Source organism: Ahaetulla prasina, chromosome 6 (assembly GCF_028640845.1).
Source record: "Ahaetulla prasina isolate Xishuangbanna chromosome 6, ASM2864084v1, whole genome shotgun sequence".
Lineage (NCBI taxonomy): Eukaryota > Metazoa > Chordata > Lepidosauria > Squamata > Colubridae > Ahaetulla > Ahaetulla prasina.
In genome coordinates, this window is record NC_080544.1 from 113,940,062 (window position 1) to 113,962,054 (window position 21,993).

At 50.0% G+C, this 21,993-nt stretch overlaps 1 protein-coding gene across 7 annotated transcripts in view; it reads left to right on the plus strand.

Moving 5' to 3' along the window:
- CCDC50 (coiled-coil domain containing 50) overlaps positions 1-21,993 on the plus strand; it is a 31,291-nt gene that overhangs the window by 6,844 nt on the left and 2,454 nt on the right. For 2 of the 7 annotated variants that reach the window (XM_058188936.1, XM_058188941.1), the window contains exons 2-10: positions 2,882-2,944; positions 3,661-3,790; positions 5,961-6,051; positions 6,859-6,976; positions 13,836-13,954; positions 15,382-15,426; positions 18,391-18,480; positions 19,828-19,907; positions 20,731-20,819. In XM_058188936.1, coding sequence (XP_058044919.1) covers positions 2,882-2,944; positions 3,661-3,790; positions 5,961-6,051; positions 6,859-6,976; positions 13,836-13,954; positions 15,382-15,426; positions 18,391-18,480; positions 19,828-19,907; positions 20,731-20,819 — 825 coding nt within the window. Of the gene's footprint in view, positions 1-2,881; positions 2,945-3,660; positions 3,791-5,960; positions 6,052-6,858; positions 6,977-13,835; positions 13,955-15,381; positions 15,427-18,390; positions 18,481-19,827; positions 19,908-20,730; positions 20,820-21,741; positions 21,819-21,993 lie in introns of all 7 variants that reach the window. The other 5 variants (XM_058188939.1, XM_058188937.1, XM_058188940.1 and 2 more) reach the window with 5 other exon arrangements.

Sequence of the window (21,993 nt, forward strand, 5' to 3'; positions counted from 1 at the left end):
TTTGAAGTTGGTGACTGCCCTATAAGGCAGGGGTCTCCAACCTTGGTCCCTTTAAGACTTGTGGACTTCAACTCCCAGCTCTGCTGGCTGAGGGACTCTGGGAGTTGAAGTCCACAAGTCTTAAAGGGACCAAGGTTGGAGACCCCTGCTATAAGGTACTGAAAGAGGTGACTTATGACTGTTTTCCACACTTAAACTATGGTTACAGCTTCCCTCTGGCCACGTGGTCAAAATTCAGACACTGAGTTCATCATATTGATTGATCACAATTGAGCCCAGAATTTCTGTTGGTAAGCGAGACCGTTGTTAAGTGAATCACACCGCATGTCACAACCTTTTTTGCCACCGTTGTTAAGTGAATCGCTGCAGCTGTTAAATCAAGTAGCACGGTTGTTAAGTGAATCTGGTTTCCCGGTGATCGTGTTTGCCAGAAGGTTGCAAAAGGGGATCACAGGACCTCCCCCCGCCCCACCCCCAGATGCTGCAACCGTCATAAGTACATGCCAGTTGCCAAGCCTCTGAATTTCGATCATGTGACCCTGGTGATGCTGCAGCCGTCATAAGTGTGAAAAACGGCCCTGAGTCACTTTTTCTAATGCCATTTTGATTCCGCACGGTCACTAACAAATGGTTATAAGTCAAGACCCACCTATAGATTTTGGGGGTTCCTTTTCCAAACTCTCTTGCATTCCCTGGCTTGCTTTTAGAGATCCCGAAATAAGGGTGGGGGGGGGGCGTTGACGGTGGAATTCAGCCTAAGATTTAACCAGGTTTGCCTTTGGATACGTGCGACAACCTGGTGGAATTGGGGTGTTCTCTTCTCCTCCTGGGGAGGAATTTTAGAATAGAATAGAATAGAATAGGATAGAATAGAATAGAATAGAATTTTTATTGGCCAAGTGTGATTGGACACACAAGGAATTTGTCTTGGTGCATATGCTCTCAGTGTACATAAAAGAAAAGATACCTTCATCAAGGTACAACATTTACAACATAAAGGATGGTCAATATATCAATATAAATCATAAGGATTGCCAGCAACAAAGTTACAGTCATACAGTCATAAGTGGAAAGAGATTGGTGATGGGAACGATGAGACGATTAATAGTAGTGCAGATTCAGTAAATAGTCTGACAGTGTTGAGGGAATTATTTGTTTAGCAGAGTGATGGCCTTCGGGAAAAAACTGTTCTTGTGTCTAGTTGTTCTGGTGTGCAGTGCTCTATAGCGTCGTTTTGAGGGTAGGAGTTGAAACTTTGAAATTTGTGCAGAAGTTTTCCTGATTTAGTTGTTGTGTTGAGGCCGGGAACTGGAGGGACCCCCCCTCCCCCTTATCCCCCTCCCCACCGCCTGTGGCTTTGTGAAGAAAGAAAAGAGAAGCTGCATCTGTTATCAAACAAAGCCCCCCCCCCCACCAGCCAAAGAGGGCGGAACGGGAGGGGGCCCATTTCTAGGGCAACCAGCTCCAGCCAATCCATGCTGATCTATCAGAGCAAAGCCCCCCCCCTTTTTCCTCCCACCCCCACTTCTGGAGAGAGGTCAATTAAGCTATTTGTAATGGGGTCGCAGCTGTTTGATTCATTCTTGGCTGACTCTGGGCTGGCTGCGGTTGTTTTGGCTCAAACTTCGGGAACTTGGGTGGAGGCGTCTTCTAAGGGGGGGCCGTGGGGGGGGGGAAAGAGGGCCAGCTGGCAGGCTCCTTTCCTTGCTTGGCTTCCACTCCCCACCCAACCAGCTGAGAAACCAAAGCAACTTGGGATTTCTGGGGATCTGGCTAAAATCCCCGGCTGAAGAGCAGGAGAAAGGGAGAAGGATCCAGGGCAGATGTGTTCTGCAGGGTCAGCTGCAACTTGTCCTCTTCCAGGAGAGGGTCTCTACCCCCTCACACGTTCATGCAGCTGACCAAGAGCAGCTTAATCAGACCAAGACCTTAATCGGAACAGAAGCTGGAAGGGACCTTGGAGGTCTTCTAGTCCAACCCCCTGCTCAGGCAGGAAACCCTAGACCATTTCAGACAAATGGCCGTGCAATCTCTTCTTAAAAGCCTCCAGCGATGAAGCACCCACAACATCTGGTGGCAAGCTGTTCCACTGGTTAATTGTCCTCCCTGTTAGGAAGTTTCTCCTCAATTCCAGGTTGCTTCTCTCAATGACTTCAATCAGAATAGAGCTGGAAGGGACCTTGGAGGTCTTCTAGTCCAACCCCCGGCTCAAGGCAGGAGACCTTTTATCATCTCAGTCAAATGGTTGTGTAATCTAGTTTTGAAAACCTCCAGTAATGACACACCCACAACATCTGGTGGCAAGCTGTTCCACTGGTTAATTGTCCTCCCTGTTAGGAAGTTTCTCCTCAATTCCAGGTTGCTTCTCTCCTTGGTTACTTTCCACCCATTGCTTCTTGTCTGGCCTTGGAAGTCTTGGGAGTCCATTGTTCTGGTTCTCTTTCCTGCCCTTCTGATCGGTTGAGGAACTCTGTAGTAGCAAATTCAAGATAAAAGTTGATTTTTATTTTTATAACTTCTTTCTGAACTGAAGAGATTCTTGGCTGCCCTGTTGACTTTTCCTGTAGATGTTGGTGCTTTTACTATCTCCTCGGTGGGGCCTTTGGTGCAAGATCTGCACACTCCCACTGTCCCTGGCACACACACACACACACACACACACACACACACACACACACACACACACACACACACCAGTTGTGTCTGTTGTGGTATCTTTTGGCCTCCGGGTTGTGTTTGTGAAGAAACCTTGAGATGCATCTGGAGAGATAATTTGTTTTGGAGGTTTTAGGCACCTGGTTAGTGTGCAAGAAGTTTGTTGAAGGATTTTGCACACACTTCCTGGAGGAACCAAATGTTTTTTTCTGCTTTTTCTCCCTAGTGTGTCGAGATTTTGCTGTGCGGGAGGATCACACATTGGCCCACAACCTGCAGGAACAGGAAAGTAAGTCAGACCTGGGAAGCCCTGCTTCTTACTCTCTTGGTTCGCACATGGTGTATTTTGCGCTGTTCTTCTCTTGCTTCCCATTCTGCTCGGTTGGATTTTAATGGAATTTTTAATCCGATTGGGTGGCTCCTGGCATTTCTGTCTCTTTATTTACGGTATGTACCCGGTTTGTTTATCAGTTCATCTGAAGCAGCTCACAAAATTAATTAGAACCATTGGTAAAAATATTTCTTTTTAAAACTGCAAATTATTTAAAGTGGATGCCATGTAAGAAAAATAAGGTACAGGAAGGGCTCAATTTTACGACTGGTCACTTAGCAATTTTTTAAAGTTACAATGGAACTCAAGAACTCGAGGGCGACACACAAACACACACACCCCTCCCCGCGTGGTCACATGACTGCATTTTTGGGCCCTTGGCAATTGGCACATTTTTATGGCTGTTTGCAGTATCTTATGGTCATGTGATCACATTTTGTGAAGGGTTTTTTTTTTCTTTTGCCAAAAATCTGAAATTTGCTTCCGGTTTTGAGGAGGAAGGAAGAGGAAGGACTGTGGGGTCTCTGGTGCTCTCTAAGCTTGGTAGTTTCCTTCCAGGCATTTCACGACCGAACTAGAGAACATCATCAGGGCTAGAAGGGAGGGAAGGAGGAGGAGGATGGACGGTATAATGTCCGTTCGTATTCAGTTGCCTGCTTTGTGTCTCTTTCCAGTTGAGCACCACTTGGCCACAAACATCCAGCGTAACCGCCTGGTCAAACATGACTTACAGATGGCCAAACAGCTGCAGGAGGAAGAGGACCGGAAGGCCAGAGCCCGCCTGCAGGAGCAGCACAAGAACTTGTGAGTTGGGGGGAAGCGCTGCAATGGGGGGCTTTTGAAGGGAGGGGCCACGGAAAGTCTCTGCCGATCCACTCTCTGCACTGAGCAATGGGGGGGAGGCTGGATGTGACCCCCTTTTCTTGTGACGTGAAACATCCCCTCCAGCCACACGGTCAGATTTTGGTCAGAAATGGGGCAGGGCGGTGCGTCTCCTATTTGAGTTGGGAAACTCACAAAACTCAAATTATGGCATTCCGTGAAGAGGCTGTTTTTGACAAACTTTTTGAAAGTTTTTTGAAAGGAGGAGGAGGAAGAAGACTGTGGGGTCTTTGATGCTGTCTGAGCTGCGTGGTTTTCTTGCAGACGTTTCGTGACCCAACTAGGGAACATCATCAATGTGAGTGAGTGGGACTATGACTAGCACTGATGATGATATGTAGTTGGGTCATGAAACGTCTGCAAGGAAACAACGCCGCTCAGAGAATACCAAGGACTCCTCAAATCAGCCTCTCTCCTCCCCCATCAAAGGTTTCACAACCACTTTGAAATGCTCAGCACACTTGGGAGTGGCAATCCGCACACACCCCACCACACCAGATTGAAAGGGGTCAGTCTTGCTAAAATGGTACCATGGTGTAAGTAAACATAAGGCCTTGCACACTGGGGCCCCTCGTCTTTTAACTCTGTGTGTGGGACTGGAAAAAGAGGCCGGTGGGCCTGCTGCAATTGCGAATATAATTCATGTCATGTAATTTGAGCCATATCAGGAGTTAAAATAAATATAACGGAAGTCATATTGTGGCATGAAGTGATCAATGCCGTGTTTGGCAGCCGTTAAAAAAGAGGCAAATTCCGTGTTGTGGAAATGTCGTAATGTCTTTTTTTGGGAAATGTAAATATTGGGGTGCAGTTGTGAGTGTTGCATTTGGAAAAGGATGTAAGGAAGAAGTGCAGAAAAGACACGCAAGCAATCGTAGAAGGCCCAACTGGGGGTTTGGGGCGGATGGAGTCACTCATGGCTTGGCCTGGGAGAAGATTTCGGCTCATGATCTCAGGCGTCTGACTTCAAGAGGACCAGAGCTGAATAGGGCATGTAACCCCCCCACCCCACCCACCCACGCAAGTGCAAGTGGGACCTGGGTGAGCATCTGGCCTAGATCAGGAAAGCCGGCTTGCTGCTCCCAAACAGGCCAGGTTGAAGACGCAAACACGTCACTCTTGGAGCTGCATCCTAGCTTCATAGCTGGAGGACACGAAAAGGGTTGGAAGAAGATCAAAGAAGCTCATATTTCATAAGAACCGTTGACACGGCTGTTAGTCAGGCCTCTTCGGTCTGAAGGGATGAAGGGATCAAGTCTTGACTTCCAAAGCTTTTGCTCCTCATAACGTAGGCTGAGCAGAGGGTGGGTGGGTGCTTCAGGGTCTTTAGAGAGAAAGGAGGTGTGTGTGCAGGGGGGTGTTCTTCTCCATCTCTTTTCCTTCCTTCCTTCCTTCCTTCCTTCCTTCCTTCCTTCCTTCCTTCCTTCCTTCCTTCCTTCCTTCCTTCCTTCCTTCCTTCCTTCCTTCTAGCCTTGATGATGTCCCCTAGTTGGGTCATGAAATGTCTGCAAGAAAACAACCAACCTCTGAGACCACCAAGGACACCGCAGTCTCCTTCCTCCATCTCCTCCTCCTCCTCCATCTCCTCCTCTCTTCTAGCCCTGATGAAGTCCCCTAGTTGGGTCATGAAACATCTGCAGGAAAACCACGAAGCTCAGAGAGCACCAAGGACCCCACAGTCTCCCTCCCGCTCCTTCTCCTCCTCTTCCCCCTCCATCTCCCCCTCCTCTTCCTCCCCCACACTTTCACCATTTCTTTCTCCTTCTTTTCCACAATTTCTCCTCCTCTTCCTCAACCTTTTTCTCTCTCTTCTACTCCCCTGTTTCTCCTTCTCTTCTTCCTCCTCCAATGGCTGGCTGGGGGATTCTGGGAGTTGAAGTCCACAAATCAAAGTGGCAAGGCTGGGCACCCCTGTGTCTCCCACGATTCTTGCACCTGAACGGTCTCTCTCATCTCGAAGGCCTTGGTGGAGGTTCTTCTGAGCCAAGGCAGAAACCTCCCGTTGCCCTTGTCCTCCGTCCCCCCCTTGGTGCTCCCTCCCTGTCTCCCACCCACCGACCCTCTTGCAAAGACCCTCTGCTCCAATTTTCAGAGAACAGCAAGACTGCGAGATCGCCCAGGAAATCCAAGTCAAACTGGTCATCGAAGCCGAAGAGCAACGACGCCAGGAAGAGGATGATGAGGTAACCTTCACCCGGGTGTGGAGACCGATCTCCTGGAGCAGGGGGTCTCCAACCGTGGCAACTTTACCGCCTGGCGGACTTCAACTCCCAGAATTCCCCAGCCAGACGGAGTTGAAGTCCGCCAGGCTTAAAGTTGCCACGGTTGGAGACAAAGAGTAGACTTGCCTGTGAAGGCACACAGCTAGTCCTCGACTTGCAACCGTTCATTTAGTGACCGAAGTTGCGACGGCGCTGGAAAAAGTGACTTACGACCGTTTTTCACACTTACGACCGTCGCAGCCTCCCCAGCGTCACATGATCGAAATTCAGAGGCTTGGCAACTGGCATGTTCTTAGGACGGTTGCAGGGTCTCAGGGAGGGGGAGGGGTCCCGTGATCCCCTTTTGCGACCTTCTGACGAGCAAAGTCAACGGGGAAGCCGGATTGACTTAACAACCGTGTGACTCGCTTAACAACCGCAGTGATTCAGTTTAACAAGTCTGGCCAGAAGGGTCGTAAAGTGGGACAGAACTCACTTAACAAATGTTTCACTTACCCACATAAATTTTGGGCTCCATTGTGGTCATAAGTCGAGACTGCCTGTAGAGGGAAGATCTCCAGGGGGTGGTGGGGGTCCCCAGGAAGAGCTGGTGGTCCTCTTGGCATACGTATCAACAGAACAGGACAACAGAGTCAGAAGGGGCCTTAGAGGTCTTCCAGTCCACCCCCCTGCATGTGCAGGAATCCCCCAGGAAGAAAAACACGGAGATCCAAGTGGATTTCTGGGTTCTCCGTGGTAGCAGATCCCTTCCCTCGTGCTTCGTTTCAGGACATCGCGCGGATTCTGCAGCAGAAGGAACTCCAGGAGGAGAAAAAGAGGAAGAAGCTGCCCCCGGATCCCTTGCGCCTGGCCGCTCCTGAAGAAGCCCCCTGCCCCGAGAACAGAGGTGAGCGGAGGGGCTGCTCCCCCCCCCCGTTGCTTTTTGCCCTTTGACCTCTAAGTGCAAGGGGAGCCATTTGGGTGTGGCAATTGAAACCGGGTGTCCCCCTCAAGGCCTAGGAAGAAGGCAAGGGCTTCTGGGAAGGGGTCAAGGGAAGGGGCTTCTCCACCTGGACGCCAGCAGTCCAGGCTTCTCAAAGAAATTAACACACACATACACATACACAGGCACACAAAGCCCTCAGATCTTGCCAAGTGCCCAGAGGTTCTTTAAGCTGTAACCCAGGAGCCCAAAGAGGATTCAGAATTACAGAATAACAGAGTTGGAAGGGATTTTAGAGGTGGTCTAATCCAGGGGTCTCCAACCTGGGTCCCTTTAAGACTTGTGGACTTCAAGCTTTGCTGGCTGAGGAACTCTGGGAGTTGAAGTCCACAAGTCTTAAAGGGACCCAGGTTGGAGACCCCTGGTCTAATCCACCCCTCTGCCCAAGATCATAAAAACATAACAGCTGGAAGGGACCTTTGGGGTCTTTCAGTTCACCCCTCTGCCCATGGTCATAGAGTCATATGGCTGGAGGGAACCTTGGAGGTCTTTGTCCAACCCCCTGCCCGTGATCATAGAAACATAACAGCTAGAGGGGAACTTAGAAAACTTCTAGTCCACCTTTCTGCTCAAGATCATAAAAACATAACAGCTGGAAGGGACCTTTGAGTGAAAGCAGCTGCTGGCTGGGGAATTCTGGGAGTTGACGTCCACGAGGCTTCAAACTGGCCAAGGTTGGACAGCCCTGCCTTAGACCTCCCTGGGGGCCGAGAGGAATGCCGGACTCTGCTTGGCGTGAATGAACGCCACCAAAGCCAACTGGACAGGCCCTGGGAGGGGCGAGATTTTTCTGTGCTTCCTTCCAATCTTCGCCCGAAAGCCACCCTCGGTTTGATCATCATCGCTGCCGCAGAATGGAAATCGCCTCTCGGATTGTGATTTATGCGCAGGCTCTGTTCCTCCTCCTCCTCCTCCTCTTCCTCCTCCTCTTGGAAGGGCTGACGTGATCGAAGGAACTTCCACAGCTGGGATTGAATGTACTTGGTGGGAAATTCGCTTGGTGTGGTTTCTCCGGCCGGCCTCTTTATTTGTGCATCTGTGCAACACATTCTGCTTTTCTTCGTCTTGGGTGTGTCGGGGAAAAAAGGCAGATCATGGCTGGTAGCGTTCAAATCCAAATGCAGGATGCAAGTTTTCCTCAAGCGCTGGATCGCTTTGGTGCTAACGGCCAGAGCTCACCTGCTGCCGGGCTCTCCTTGGCCACCTGCGCAGGCAGCAGAGTTGATCCCAGCACTCACCTGGCTGACCTGGCAATCCAGCCCTTTCCTGACTCCTCCTGCCTTTTCCGCCCGAGTTGCGGCGGTCTGCCTGCTTTGCAGCTGTGGCGTCTTTCCCATCCTCCTTCATCCTTGCTTCGCTTGGACTCTGCCCCGAGCGTGTGATTACGTACTCCCACCAGTAAAGGAGAATATTTGTAGTTCTGGGTTGAAAATTGGGGTCCTTGGTGCTCTCTGAGCTTGGCGGTTTTCTTGCGGACATTTCATGACCCAGCTAGGTAATATCAGTGCTAAATATGGGGGTGGGGGGAAGGATTCATGAAACATGCGGTAGATTTGTAGAAAAACGGCTCACCACATATTAAGAGCTTCCCAGACAATAACTTCTACCCTCTTCAAATAAATAAATACATTGGGAAGTAATAATGGATGAATCATAGCTTTGGAGTTCTTTTTTAATTTACAAAGCTGATGTCAACAGTTAAGGTATTATTCTTCCTACATTTCTCTCAAAAATGTGCATTGATGATGTTACCTAGCTGGATCATGAAACGTCTGCCAGGAAACAGCTCAGATAGCCCAAAGGACTCCCACAGTCCTCCTCCACCCCTCTTCCTCTTCTTCTGCTCCTCCTCCTCTGTTTCTCCTCTTTTTTTTCCCTGCTCCTCTCCTCCTCCTCCCTCTTCTTTCTCCTCCTCTTCCTCCTTTTTCTCCACTCCACAAACCGCACTCCCTTATAGCACTGAAGATATTACGTAGTTTGGCAATGAAATGTCTGCAAGAAAACCCATCAGACTCAGAACACCAAAAACCCCACAGTTCTCCTCCTCCTCCCTGCAAACCCCCCTCCCTTCTAGTCCTGATGATGTCACCTACTTAGGGTCATGAAACCTCTGCAAGCAAACTATCAGGACCCCTCACCTCCATCCTGAGCTACAAATATTCTCCTTTACTGGTTCCGGCTTCGCTTTCCTTCGCTGCTTCTGGGCGATCCTGCAAAGGTGGTATTTACAAACCTACAAACCTAATATTTGGTGCCAGAGTTCCCTTGATGCATGCCCATGTTCCGATTGGGGGCAGTGGGGGGACCCGAACCTCTCAGTCCATATACAGCCACACAGCTTCTCAATGGAGATTCTCCGCCATCCAGGACCTGCTTGTCCCAAAAGTGCTTTTTTCCCAAAAGGCAACTGGACTTTCTTGGTGTTTTTTTTTCCTCTCCTTCTCATTCACAAAGCTTCTTCAGTTCTAACTTCTTGGATAAGCAAAAAGTTTTCAAAGAGAAAAAAACCCAAGAAAGCCCAGTTGCCTTTTTTGGGGGAAAAAAACTCCTTTGAGACAGCCATGAGCAGGGTGACTGAAGTGACTTTTGACCTCTTGAGCAAGAAAGCCAAATCTTTTGGCCTGCGCTGGGCTTCCCCCAACAATCCCCTGGGAATCTCACGATGTGCGGGGATAATTAGAAAGTGAACAGCAAACAGCCTTTGATTTCTGTCCTTCAACGTGGCTATAATTGAATCGCTGCATTGTCCTGCCTCAAGTTGCTCACAGTCAGTGGTCCCATTCCGGGCAAGGAAGGGACACCCCTGACTGGAGACGGAGGGGGGCCTTGGATTCAAGCTTCAGAGATTAGGATTGTGCTGAAGTGATGGAGATTTTGCTCTGGGGTGAGGGGCCGGGGGCCCTGCAGGAAATTTGCTGTTTATCTGCCCGCCTTCCCTGCCCCTCCAAGCTTTCTCTCCCCCCCAGCTCCCCCTCCCTTCCTTCGCTGTGTAGCCTGATACCTGCCATTAACCCAAGTCACTAACTCACCTCCCTTGTCTGTCTTGCCGCTTCATTGTTGCCCAGACCGCTTGTCCGGGACTCCCCGGGAACCGGGGCCCAAAGACCCTCGGCCCAGGAGCCCTGATGGGCAGTCCCCCCAAACGAGAGAGCCTCGGAGGGGCCCCCCGCTGGTTCCCGAGGGCCTTGACCTGGAGACCTGGGAGAGTGGCTCAGAAACGAGGAAGAGCAAGGATGGGCGGAGGAAGGACCGAGAGAAGTGGCGGGAGAGGAAGAAAGACGGACACGAGAGGCCTCCCCATCACAAGGGTCCTCCCGATGAGGAAGAGGAACCCCCCGACAGGGACCGGAGCCGCCCCAACCGGAGCCAGGACAAATATCGGGGGCCACATCTGCTGGTCTTGGATGCAGAACCACCCTGGGCCGGTCGAGAGACCAGGCCTCGGAGCCACGAGAGACCCCAAAGGACGCCCCCTCCTCTTATGGGCCAAGAAGAGGAATGGAGAAGTGGGCATGGCAGCCGTGGGCCCCGAGGGCAGGGGGAACGGGGGCCGACCCCCAACGGGAAAGAGAGGCAAGCGGAAAGACGGTACGGCCAAAGCCCATCTTCCAATCCGGACCATGGAGGGCTGCCACCTCAGGAGGATCGGGGCTCCCCAAGGGCCCCCGCCCGTCACACCCGACACTACGACTCGGACGCTGCCCACCGGCACCTGCCCAGGAGGGAGGATGGAGAAGGGGGGCCCAGGGGGCCACGGGCCTCCCCCACCTCCCACCGCAGGGAGGGCAGGGACGGGGAAGGCAGGCGCCCCCGGAATCCAGGTAATGGGGCCACGGTCAAAGGGGTCCTTGTGCTCGAGGCTGGGCCTTCTGTCTTCCGCCTTTTCCCCTTGGGCCAAAAGGGTGCCAGCTGCCAGTGGAGAAATCCAGACGGGTGGATTCTGCTAAAATTGCCAGTCAGGAGGAAGGTTGGGTAGAGGTGTTTTTTTTTTCCTTGCACCATGTCAGTCTCGCTCTAGCAGCACCATTGCTTCTGTTACGGGGTGATCGATGTTCCCTGGGTTTCCACCACAGGGTGTTGTATTTGCGCCCCCCGAGCCGGGCCAGGACTTACCTCGGGAGCACCGACTTCCCTGGCTCAGCTCCAGGAGCCAGAGGCAGGCCAGGTGGAGGAGATAACAAGGCCTCCATCCCCTGACTCCTTCCCCCCCCAAGCCACGCCTCCAGGTCCAGCTGATGGCAATCAGGCCTGGCTGGACCCTAGGTTTCGTAGGCAGGAGAGGCGGGAACAACAGAAGCAGGGGTGGGGCAGGCCTAGGAAGTGCTGAGTCATGGAGCCACACCCCACAGGGTATAAAGGCAGCGAGGGCTGTTATACCCCTTTGTGGCAAGCAAATCAACAGCTTAACTAAGAGCTGAAGTACTGTTTGTTCCTGGTTGACTCATCGGCATCAAGGGAGATAACAGAGGCACTTGGCAGACGCTCGCTAGTTTGCTGCCAGAGCTGATAGTGCCGGCTAATTAAGCCATCACTCAGATGGAGGTGAGGGGGGACAGAACACAGGGACTGTTAGGGAGTTTGAAGTCTCTCTCTCTCCTCCCCCCCCCTTTCTTCTGAGCTGAAATGGGGCTCAGTCAAAGCAGCTCCTTCAGGCCCATAAGCAGGTTCCGGTACAGTTCCTAGTGTATTGTGGGGTCTTTGGTGCCCTCTGAGCTTGCAAATGTTTCATGACCCAACTAGGGAACATCATCAGTGATGGAAGAGGAGGAAGACGCTAAGGCCCTTGGTGCTCTCTGAACCGGGTGGTTTTCTGAACGGTTTCATTACCCAACTAGGGTATAACATCAGAAAGGAGAAGGGGGTTGTGGAGTGGAGGAGAAGGAAAAGAGAGGACGGTTAGAGTCATTAACCATAAAACGCTTTCTTGTGGTTGTGACAAGTCCTGGTGTGTTTCACAGATGACGGAATAGCAGATTTGGAAGGGACCTTGGAGGTCTTCTAGTCCAACCCCTCTGCTCAAAGTAGGAGACCTCATACCATTTCAGATGAATGGCCGTCCGGCACCCACAACCTCTTGGAGACAAGTCATCCCGCGGATTAGTTGTTCTCCCTGTCGGGAAATTTAGCTGCTAACGAAAGTGCCGATGTCCGGGGTCACCCCAGCCGGACACCAGCATGGGTGGCCACCATCCCATCTTCTGCCTGAGCTCCATAGTTTAATGATCTGATGGTTTAATGAACCATAATAATAATAACAACAGTTTGGGGGATCAAAAGAAGGGGAAGCCAGCAGGTGGCCCTCATCCTGTCCCGAACTCAGCAAGGGGATGGAGCCTGGTCCCCTGCTTGGGTGGGGAAAAGCACCAAGACTTTCTCCAGTCCAAAGCTGAGAAAGAGACGCCGGGCTCTTGACTTGCTGCAAAGCCCCTTCTTCCCTCTTTGTTCCCAGCAAATCTTTTTCCGACAATCTTTTTGGATGGAACCTGGTTGCATCTGGGCCCATTCGTGCAAACCCCCAGCTTTTGTTCTCCTTCCAATTTGGTGACGTTTTGCATGACTGTCGGATTAGCAGTGCCCCCCCCCCACACCATAGGCCTATAAATAGACCCTTCCACCCCACTCCCATCTCTTCCTGTAGGCCTGGCTTCTCCCTGGGGCCATGCCAAGGGATGGGGGCGTCACGGGAAAGTTGTCTCACTCTCTGTAGTCTCTCTCCGAGTTCTCCCCCAGAGATCCTGCTAAGTGGAGGCAGCTGGGCTGTTCACGCCTTCTGTTCCGCAGATGCTGCGGGGGGGGGGGAGCTCAGTTGCTCTGCAAGAGGGCTGCCAGGGGTTTTGGGGAGGGCATGGTCTGCTTCCCCTCCAAAATGTCTTTTCCAGGGATCTTCTCTGTGCTGCTGGCTGGTCAGGAAAGAGGCGTCAGGGTTCCAAGTAACACCCCCAACAAAAGAAAACTCGGAGGCTAGAAGTTCCTCAAAGTTCCATTTTATTAGAGATGTCATATCGGCACATCTGGGAAAACCCAAATCTGAAAGCTTCCGGGTCTTCCCCACCCAAAGGAAAGTCCAGCACCCACATGTCCATCACGTGGTCCAATCCAAGCACCATCCCAACTGGAGATGCCTCCCAGTTCCAGCCCTCCAGGTGCAGGGCAAGATGTCCTTGACTCTCTGAGGAAGGAATGTTGTTATGACTACATATCACCCATGCTCCATACAATCCCCCCTCCCAGTTTCCCACAATAGTAAACGTGGAGGCCGGAAGGCTCAATGCAAAAGATGGCTTCCAGGCCTGACACAAGGCGGTGCACAGGAGAAAGGCAGAATGTTTTTCACATTACGACCGTTTTAACATCCCCATGGTTACGCGATCAAAATTCAGACCGTTGGCAACTGTCTCACATTTATGACGGTTGCAATGTCCTGGGTGACGTGATCCACCCCTTTTGACAAGCAAAGTCAACGGGGGGGGAGGGGAGCCAGGTTCACTTAACGACGGTGTGACTAACTTAAAAGCTGCAGCGATTTACTTAACAACCATGCTGAGAAAGGTTGTAACATGGGGCCAAACTCACTTAGCAAGCATCTCACCTAGCAACCTAAATTTTGTTCCCCATTGTGGTCGTAAGTCGAGGACTTCCTGAAAACCGAGGCCAGCCATGGATGGATCCTCAGCCGTTCGTTTTCTGCTCTTCTGCTTTTAGCTCTGCTTTCCATCTCGGCCGGAAACAAGACACCCACACCCACCACTTCCTTTTTTTGCAGGGACAAAACCCCGGGGGTCAAAAGAAGACGCCTACGCCAGACCCCGAGTGGGGGCTTCCCGGGACCCCGAAGCCTACGATGCCGAGATTGCCTGGAAGTTACAGGAGGAGGAACTGCTGGTGAGCAGAGCCAAACTCTGCCATTACAGGGGGGAATCCTGAGAGAACCCCCCTCCCCATTCCAATTCTCCCATTTTCAGCTGCTTCGGTGCCCTGCTTTGATTTTCTCCACGGTTCATGGCAGAAAACAGAATAGCACCCCGGGCATGGCTGGGTGGGGGTCTTCTCTGGGAGTTGAAGCGGGTGAGCGATGCAGGGCCTGATCGAAAGAGAAAATGGGGGAAAGGGGCTGGGCGGCTCCCAAAGTTAACTTTCCAGATATTGGAGAACAATATAAATAGAAAATATTTATTTTTCTCTGACATGTAGTTTTAGTTTATTCAAGAAGAAATTGAAATACAAAACTTTTTTTAAAAAAGATGCATAAAAGATAAGCAAAGAAGGAAAAAATAAAAGCAGACAATATATTACACCAAAAAAAATTGCATTAAAAACACACATAAACACATATTTCCTCCCACCCCTGTAGTTGAATACCAATGAATATACTACAAGAATATTAATTGCACCCTGCTTGTGAAACAGGCCCAAAGCAAGTTTTTAAACTTCTAATTCTACTTGCAAATTATTAACCTGTTACCCATCTACTATATGGATGACAACCTACTTAACAGGTAAAAGCATCGGGAGAAATAAAACCCAGAAAAACTGGAATAAAGTTTCAAAACCGTCTGCTAACAAACTATTAACTGCGTATAGCTCATAGAAAATGTACTGCAGCTTCTTATCTGTCCTAAATCACGTTGATCGGAAGGGCTGGGAAAGGGGTTGTGTAGTCCCAAAGTAGAATTTTTCGGAGGCCCAGTGGGGTTGGGGGGAGCCAGAAGCAAAGGAGGGGGTCCAGCAGCCTCTACGATGCTTGCTTGCTTTCGGCTGCCATTGTAACGAGAGCGGGGGAGGCATTGCTGGTATTTGGGGGGGGGGGAAGTGAGCTGGTGGAGATGTCTCACAAAAGGGAGGAAAGTTCTCACAGGCTTCATAGCAGCTGCAGGGGGAGCTGATAGCAGCCAAGGTCAGCCGTTCCTGCATACCAGATAGATGGGAGAGAGGGCCCGGCTGAAGAAGGGCCCCACATGACACCTTGGGGAAATGTGGATTGGACACTCAATCTGGGTCCTTGGTGGGGGGGGGAGGGATTTGGGGATGCTTCCAATATGTAATTTTGGCACCTCTTGCCTCAAGCTTTGCTTTTCCTTTGTTGCATTGAGTTCATACTCAGTAAAAGTTTCTTTCTCTACAAACACGGAGTTGGGATTTTCCTTTCTTGAGTTTTGAACGGAGGCACACCTGACAGGGTGGTTGAAGCACCTCATTTGGGGAGGTGGGGAGAAAGAGTTCAAGGCTCGGGTGAAGGGGGGAGGGGAGGGGAACCTCGGAGGTCCCAATCTTCTCTTTTTAAAGTTTCCCCTTTTTTCTCTCTTTTTTAGGCCAGCCAGGTGGACAGGAGGGCCGCACAAGTTGCTCAGGACGAGGTAGGTTGCCTGCAAGGACAGGTCAACGACAGAGTCACAGAGTTGGAAGAGAACTGGGAAATACCTTAATACAGAATAGAGTTGGAAGGGACCTTGGAGGTCATCTAGTCCAACCCTCCCACCCAAGGTCATAGAAACGTAAGGGTTAGGGTCTAGATCGAAGGGAATAACAGAATACCAGTGTTGGAAGGGACCTTAGAGGTCTTCTACTCCGATCCCCTGCTCAAGCAGGAGACTTTAACCATCCCAGACAGATGGTTGTCCAATCTCTTCTTTAAAAATTTCGGTGTTAGAGCACCCACAACTTCTGGAGGCAAGCAGTTCCACTGATTAAGTGTCTTCACTGTCAGGAAGTTTCTCCTTAATTCCAGGTTGCTTCTCTCCTTGATTGGTTTCCATCCGTTGCTTCTTGTCCTGCCCTCAGGTGCTTTGGAGAATAGCTTGACTTCCTCTTCTCTGGGGCAGCCCCTCAAATATTGGAAGACTGCTATCCTGTCTCCCCTGGTCCTTCTTTTCATTAAACTAGACCTGCCCAATTCCTGCAGTCTTTCTTTGTATGTTTTAGCCTCCAGTCCCCTAATCATCTTTGTTGCTCTTCTCTGCACTCTTTCTACAGTCTCCACATCTTTTTTTACATCGTGGCGACCAAAACTGGATGCAATATTCCAAGTGTGGCCTTACCAAGGCATTATAAAGTGGTGTTTGCACTTCACGTGATCTTGATTCTATCCCTCTGTTTATGCAGCCCAGAATTGTGTTGGCTTTTTTGGCAGCTGCTGCACACGGATGGCTCATATCTAAATGGTTGTCCACTAGGACTCCGAGATCCCTCTCACAGTTACTAGAGTTGATCCAGGTATCACCTGTGCTATATCTGTGCATCTGATTCTTCTGCCTAAATGTAGAGCCTTGCCTTTTTCACCCTTGAATTTGATTTTGTTAGATAGCGCCCACGGTTCGAGTCTGTCAAGATCCTTCTGTATCTTGAGCCCATCCTCTGGGGTGACCTTGGTCTGGAGGAGCTGGCTGCTTTCCGGTGGCCCTGGCATCTCCAGAGGTGTCGTGTCCCACTCCTCCGCTGACGGCCGGGTCAGGGAAATCCGAATCAGGCGTGCCTCTGCAGCTCTGCCAAAGTCCTAGCAAAGTTCTCAAGGCAGGCAGGAGACCAGGAAGTGACTTCAGCAAGATAAGGTAGACTTTGCCTGACTCAGAGAATGCCAGAAAACAGATCCTTTATATAGGCCATGGGGTGTGGCTCCATGACTCAGCACTTATCCAGGCCTGCCCCTCCCTTCCTTCTGTTGACGCCGCCTATCAATTCTCCTGAAGCGAGGATCTCTCCAGGCTTCAGCTGTTGGTAATTGACCTTCCTCAGGCTCACATGCTGTGGGGGAGGGGGAGGGGTCTAGTTGCTCCGTTTGCCTGGGCATGGAGCCAGGGCTGGGGGCTGGAGGCGCTTCTTCTTCCTCGGCCTGTCTGGGCATGGAGCCAGGGCTGGGGCCGGGAGGCATACTAGGACATTCCTCAGCGTTCGGAAGGAGATAAGACGGGCCCGGCTGCGGGGAAAGCGGACGAGGCAGAACAAGAGGTTCCACCCCTGGTGCATTGTTCCCCCTAGTGCAGTATTATTGTGCAGTCTTGGTCATTTCTGCATTTGTGGACTTCAGCTCCCAGAATTCCACTTGCCTGCATGGCGACAAAGAATAGAATAGAATAGAATAGAATTTATTGGCCAAGTGTGATTGGACACACAAAGAATTTGTCTTGGTGCAGATGCTCTCGGTGTACATAAAAGAAATTCTGAGAGTTGAGGTCCCAACAAGGAGCAGTTCAGTGATGAGACACAGAAAGCCCTTTACAGGTAGTCCTCGACTTACGACCACAGTCGAGCCCAACATTTATGTTGTTAAGTGAGAGATTTGTGAGTTTTGCCCCATTTTATGACCTTTCTTGCCACAGCTGTTAAGTGAATCACTGCAGTCATTAAGTCAGTCACACGGTCGCTAAGTGAATCTGGCTTCCCCATTGACTTTGCTTGTCAGAAGGTCGCAAAAGGGGAACACACGACCCCGGGGACGTTGCAGCCGTCGTAAATATGAGTCAGTTGCCAAACCTCTGAATTTTGATCGTATGATGATGGAGCTGCGGGTCATAAGTGTGAAAAACAGCCGTAAGTCAGTTTTTTCCAGTGTCGTAACTTTGAGCGGTCACTAAATGAGGGCTACCTGTACTTAGGCAGGAAAAGCCGGGTGCAGAATAGATTGCACCTGGCTCAACAGTAGCGACCGTGGGAGAGATTGTGCTGGCTAGGGAATTCTGGGAGTTGAAGTCCACGCATCTTTAAAAAAAGTTGACAAAGTTGGAAAACCCTAAAAAGGCCGAACTCTTCCGTAGAGCTCATGTCTGTCAAGGTATCCTGGTGACTCAGTTTTCTTGGCCGCAATGCAGATGTGGTTTCCCATCTGTGGTCGTGGTGGACCACACCCGACCATTTAGGGAAGGAAAACCAAGAATGCTGGTGAACTTCTCCAGATGGGAGAATAAATAAATGTGTCAGTCAAAGGTCCCGTGAGATTCGGTTTAAGCATAAAAGCAAGGCAGGTGGGGGAATAAAATCCTCCATTCTGGTGGAATTTTTTCTTGCCACAGTCGTTAAGGAAGTCCCACAACAGAGAGAAACTCATCAAGAAACGCAACATAGAAATGCTCTGCAAGAGAGAAGAGCTAATCGGTGGAACAGCTTGCCACATGAAGGATGGTCCGTCACTGGAGGCTTTTAAGAAGCGACTGGACAGCCATTTGTCTGAAATGGTGTCGGGTTTCCTGCTTGAAGAGGGGGCTGGACTAGAAGACCTCCAAGGTCCCTTCCAACTCTGTTATTCTGTAGTTCAGAAACTGAGAAGCAGAGAGGCGAGCCCAAAAAAAAAAAAAAAGGTAATTTGTTGGATGGACTGTTTCCCGCAGGAAATAGCTCGCCTTCTGATGGCCGAGGAGAAGAAAGCTTACAAAAAGGCCAAGGAACGGGAGAAGAGGAGGCAGGATCAAGACTTGAAGGTGGGAAATGATTCAGTTTGGGAAGTTATTGGCTTCTTCTGGAAAGGAAAAAGGAGGGGGGAGGGGAGGGAGGGCACACTTATCCCCTCTACAAGAATTATGTTTTTCAATGGAAGAAAATCCTTGTAGCTCAGCATTGAGCTTTGGGGACTTTGCTGCTCTCTGAACCTGGGTTTTGTTTTTGTTTTTTGCAGACATCTCATGACCTAACTAGATAACAGCATCAGTGTTAGATGGGAATGGGTTTGCGAGGAGGAGGAGGAGGACTCTGGGGTTCTTGGTGCTCTCTGAGATTGGTGGTTTTGTTGCAGGTTGTTTCATGACCCAACTAGGGACCATCACCAGTGCTAGAAGGGTGGAGGGTTTGCAGGGAGGAAGGGGGAAAGGAAGACAATGAGGTCCTTGGTGGTCTCCGAGCTTGGTGGTTTCCTTGCAAACGTTTCATGACCCAACTAGGTGACATCATCAGTACTGAAGGGAGTGGGCTGGTGGTGGAGGAGGAGGACAGAGAAGGACTGTGGAGTTTTTGGTGCTCTCTGAACTGGACTGTTTTCTTGCAAACGTTTCATAACCCAGCTAGGTAACATCACCAGTGCTAGAAAGGAATGGAATTTGCTCTCTTTATGAATTATGATTTGATAAACAACTATGAATTATGCTTTCATAAACCATCTCTATTCCCCATCATGTTTGGAGAGCGAGCCTTATTTGGGGCAGGGGCAGGTTGAGGAAGGCTGAGAATTTCTCTCGTTATATCTGGGTATTTCTTTGATAATCCTTTGTCAAGTGACGATTTAATCGGTAGGTTTGGTTCTTACCCCTCATGACAGAGAGCAGTTGGAAGGCCCCAAATATTCATTCAGGGGGTTAATCACGCCTCTTATCCCAAATTAAGATTGGCCTTGGGCAATTTTATTTATTAAATTTATATATTCCTCCCCCTTCCCATCTTGCAATCATGCGACTCTCAATTCTTAAATATATGGTGGTGTTTTTTTCTCCCGTAACTGATGTCAGGGAAGAGAGAGAGAGAGAAAAGCCGAAAGAGAAAAATTCCATCTCTGATTCAGTTGATTGAAAGTTTCAAGGAAGTTTTCAGCTGGTTTTCTAAGCTTTTACCTTCTTGACTTCCAGTCACACCTATAAAGCAAGAATAGATTTATTTTTCCTCCTGTCGACCTCCCACTGCTTCCCATCGAAGCCCAGTTCCACCTGCATCCACCCCTTTGCTCTGAAATTCTCCTGGCCTTAAATTATGTGCTAAGTTCCTTGACTTGCGTCGGTTGGGTCTTCACGGACGTGAAACCTGAAGGTGAATCTTAGCTTAGCTTTTTCGTCTACGTCCAGCAGGACCCCCCTGAGTCGGCGTGTGGACGGTCAAGGGAAGGATATGACCCTCACCGAGGCAGGAGCGAGAAGCCCACACGGTAAATGATGCTCTCTGAGCTGGGTGGTTTTCTTGCAGACATTTCATGACCCAACTAGGGAACATCATCAGTGCTAGAAGGGGGTTTGCAAGGGAGGAGTAGGAGGAAAAAGACAAGTGGTGAGATCCAGTTTTTTTTACTACTGGTTCTGTGGGCATGGCTTGGTGGGCAGGGGAAGGATACTGCAAAATCCCCATTCCCACCCCACTCTGGGGCCAGCCGGGATGGTATTTGCCGGTTCTCCAAACTACTCAAAATTTCTGCTGCCGGTTCTCCAGAACCTGTCAGAACCTCCCTCAGGAGGAAATTATGCATTTTGCTGCTTGGTGGCTGGTCCTGTTTCTATGTCAGTAGCATCTCCTTCTGGAAATACTGATAGTCCTCAAATTCTGACCCCAGTTGAGCCCCACATTTCCGTTGCTAAATGAGACAATTATTAAGTAAGTTTTTGCCCGATTTTACAACCTCTCTCAACACAGTGGATAAGTGAATCACTGCTGTTCTTAGTTCAGTAACATGGTTGTTAAGTGAATCTCCCTTGACTCCACCTGTCAGAACATCACAAAAGGGGATCACATGATCCCAGGGCACTGCGACCGTCGTAAACACGAGTCAGTTTTGCCAAGCAGCTGAATTTTGATCACGTGACCCTGGGGACGCTGCAACGGTCGTAAGTGTGAAAAACGGCCCTGAGTCGCTTTTTTCAGTGCAGTCGTAACTTCGAACGGCCAGTAAATGAAGTAAGTCGAGGACTACCTAAGCAGGCTCAGTTTCCCAAAATCAGCAGTTGTGGTGCTGACCTGTTGTGCCTTCTCCCCGCCAGAGCTGCTCCCCCATCGACCCAGGAGTTGGAGCCTCCGCCTGGCCTTCCGAGTCAGCCTCACGTGGCACATCAGGGATCAGCTCATAAAGGTGAGATCGGCCTCTTCTTTTATAGAATAGAATATAGAATCATCATCTCCTTTCATCAACCCCATAATCCCTTGCGGGGTGGAGTCGGGGCAACTGAACGGAGAAGAGTGTTTACTGGCCGGATGCCCTTCCTGTCACCAATGCGGAGTTATGTTCAGCGGATATATTCTCATCGTGCCCAGAGAGAGAAGTAGCTGCCTCTACCTAGGATCGAACTCACAGCCTCCCGATTGTGAGGCGAGAGCTCCCCCTGGAGGCCACCGCACCACACAGAATAGAATGTACAATAAAATAGAATTTCCTTTATTGGCCAAAGGGTGATTGGTCACACAAGGAATTTGTCTCCGGTGTACATACAAGCAACGGAGTGATAAATCAACAGATACAATCACAGAACATCAGATACAACCAACAAAGTGATCTAAGAGGTTGAATCATGAGAACTGGAGCAAAGTTTATTGAACCGGAGACCTTTCGTGAGTCATCCAAGGAACTCCTTCAGTCAAAATGAAAATACTTAGTTAGGCTGAGAATCAGAGTGATTGGACAGAAGCAATTCTTGCCACGAAGACTGCGGGGGAATTTCCTCCCAAAATGACAAAGCAACATGTAAAATGAAGGTTCAATCGTCAAAGTTTAATAAACTTTGGTCCAGTTGCCATGATTTAATCTTTTAGATGGATGGAAACTCATCAAGGAGAGAAGCAACCTGGAACTAAGAAGAAACTCCCTGACAGTGTGACCAATTAACCAGTGGAACAGCTTGCCACCAGAAGTTGTAGATGCTGGAGGTTTTTAAGAAGAGACAGGACAACCATTTGTCAGGGTGGAATAAGTTATCCTGACTTGAGCAGGGGGTTGGACTAGAAGACCCCCAAGGTCCCTTCCAACTTTTTTTATTCTGTTCTTCTGACCCTTACAGATCTTGTGTTACTCTCTTTCATGATGAGCAACTTCATGCAAAGTGCAAAAGATGGTCACTTATCTAAAATGGTATAGGTCAGTGTTCGCTAACCTTTTTGCCGTCGTGTGCCAAAATCGGGGGGAGCAGGGCGGGTTGCGCGTGCATGGCCACACCCATAACTCAATCCCCCCTCCGTGCCCCGCCCCCCACGCATGCGCACGCAACCCTTCGCACTACCCCCACTTTTGGCATGCGACTGCCAAAAAGTTA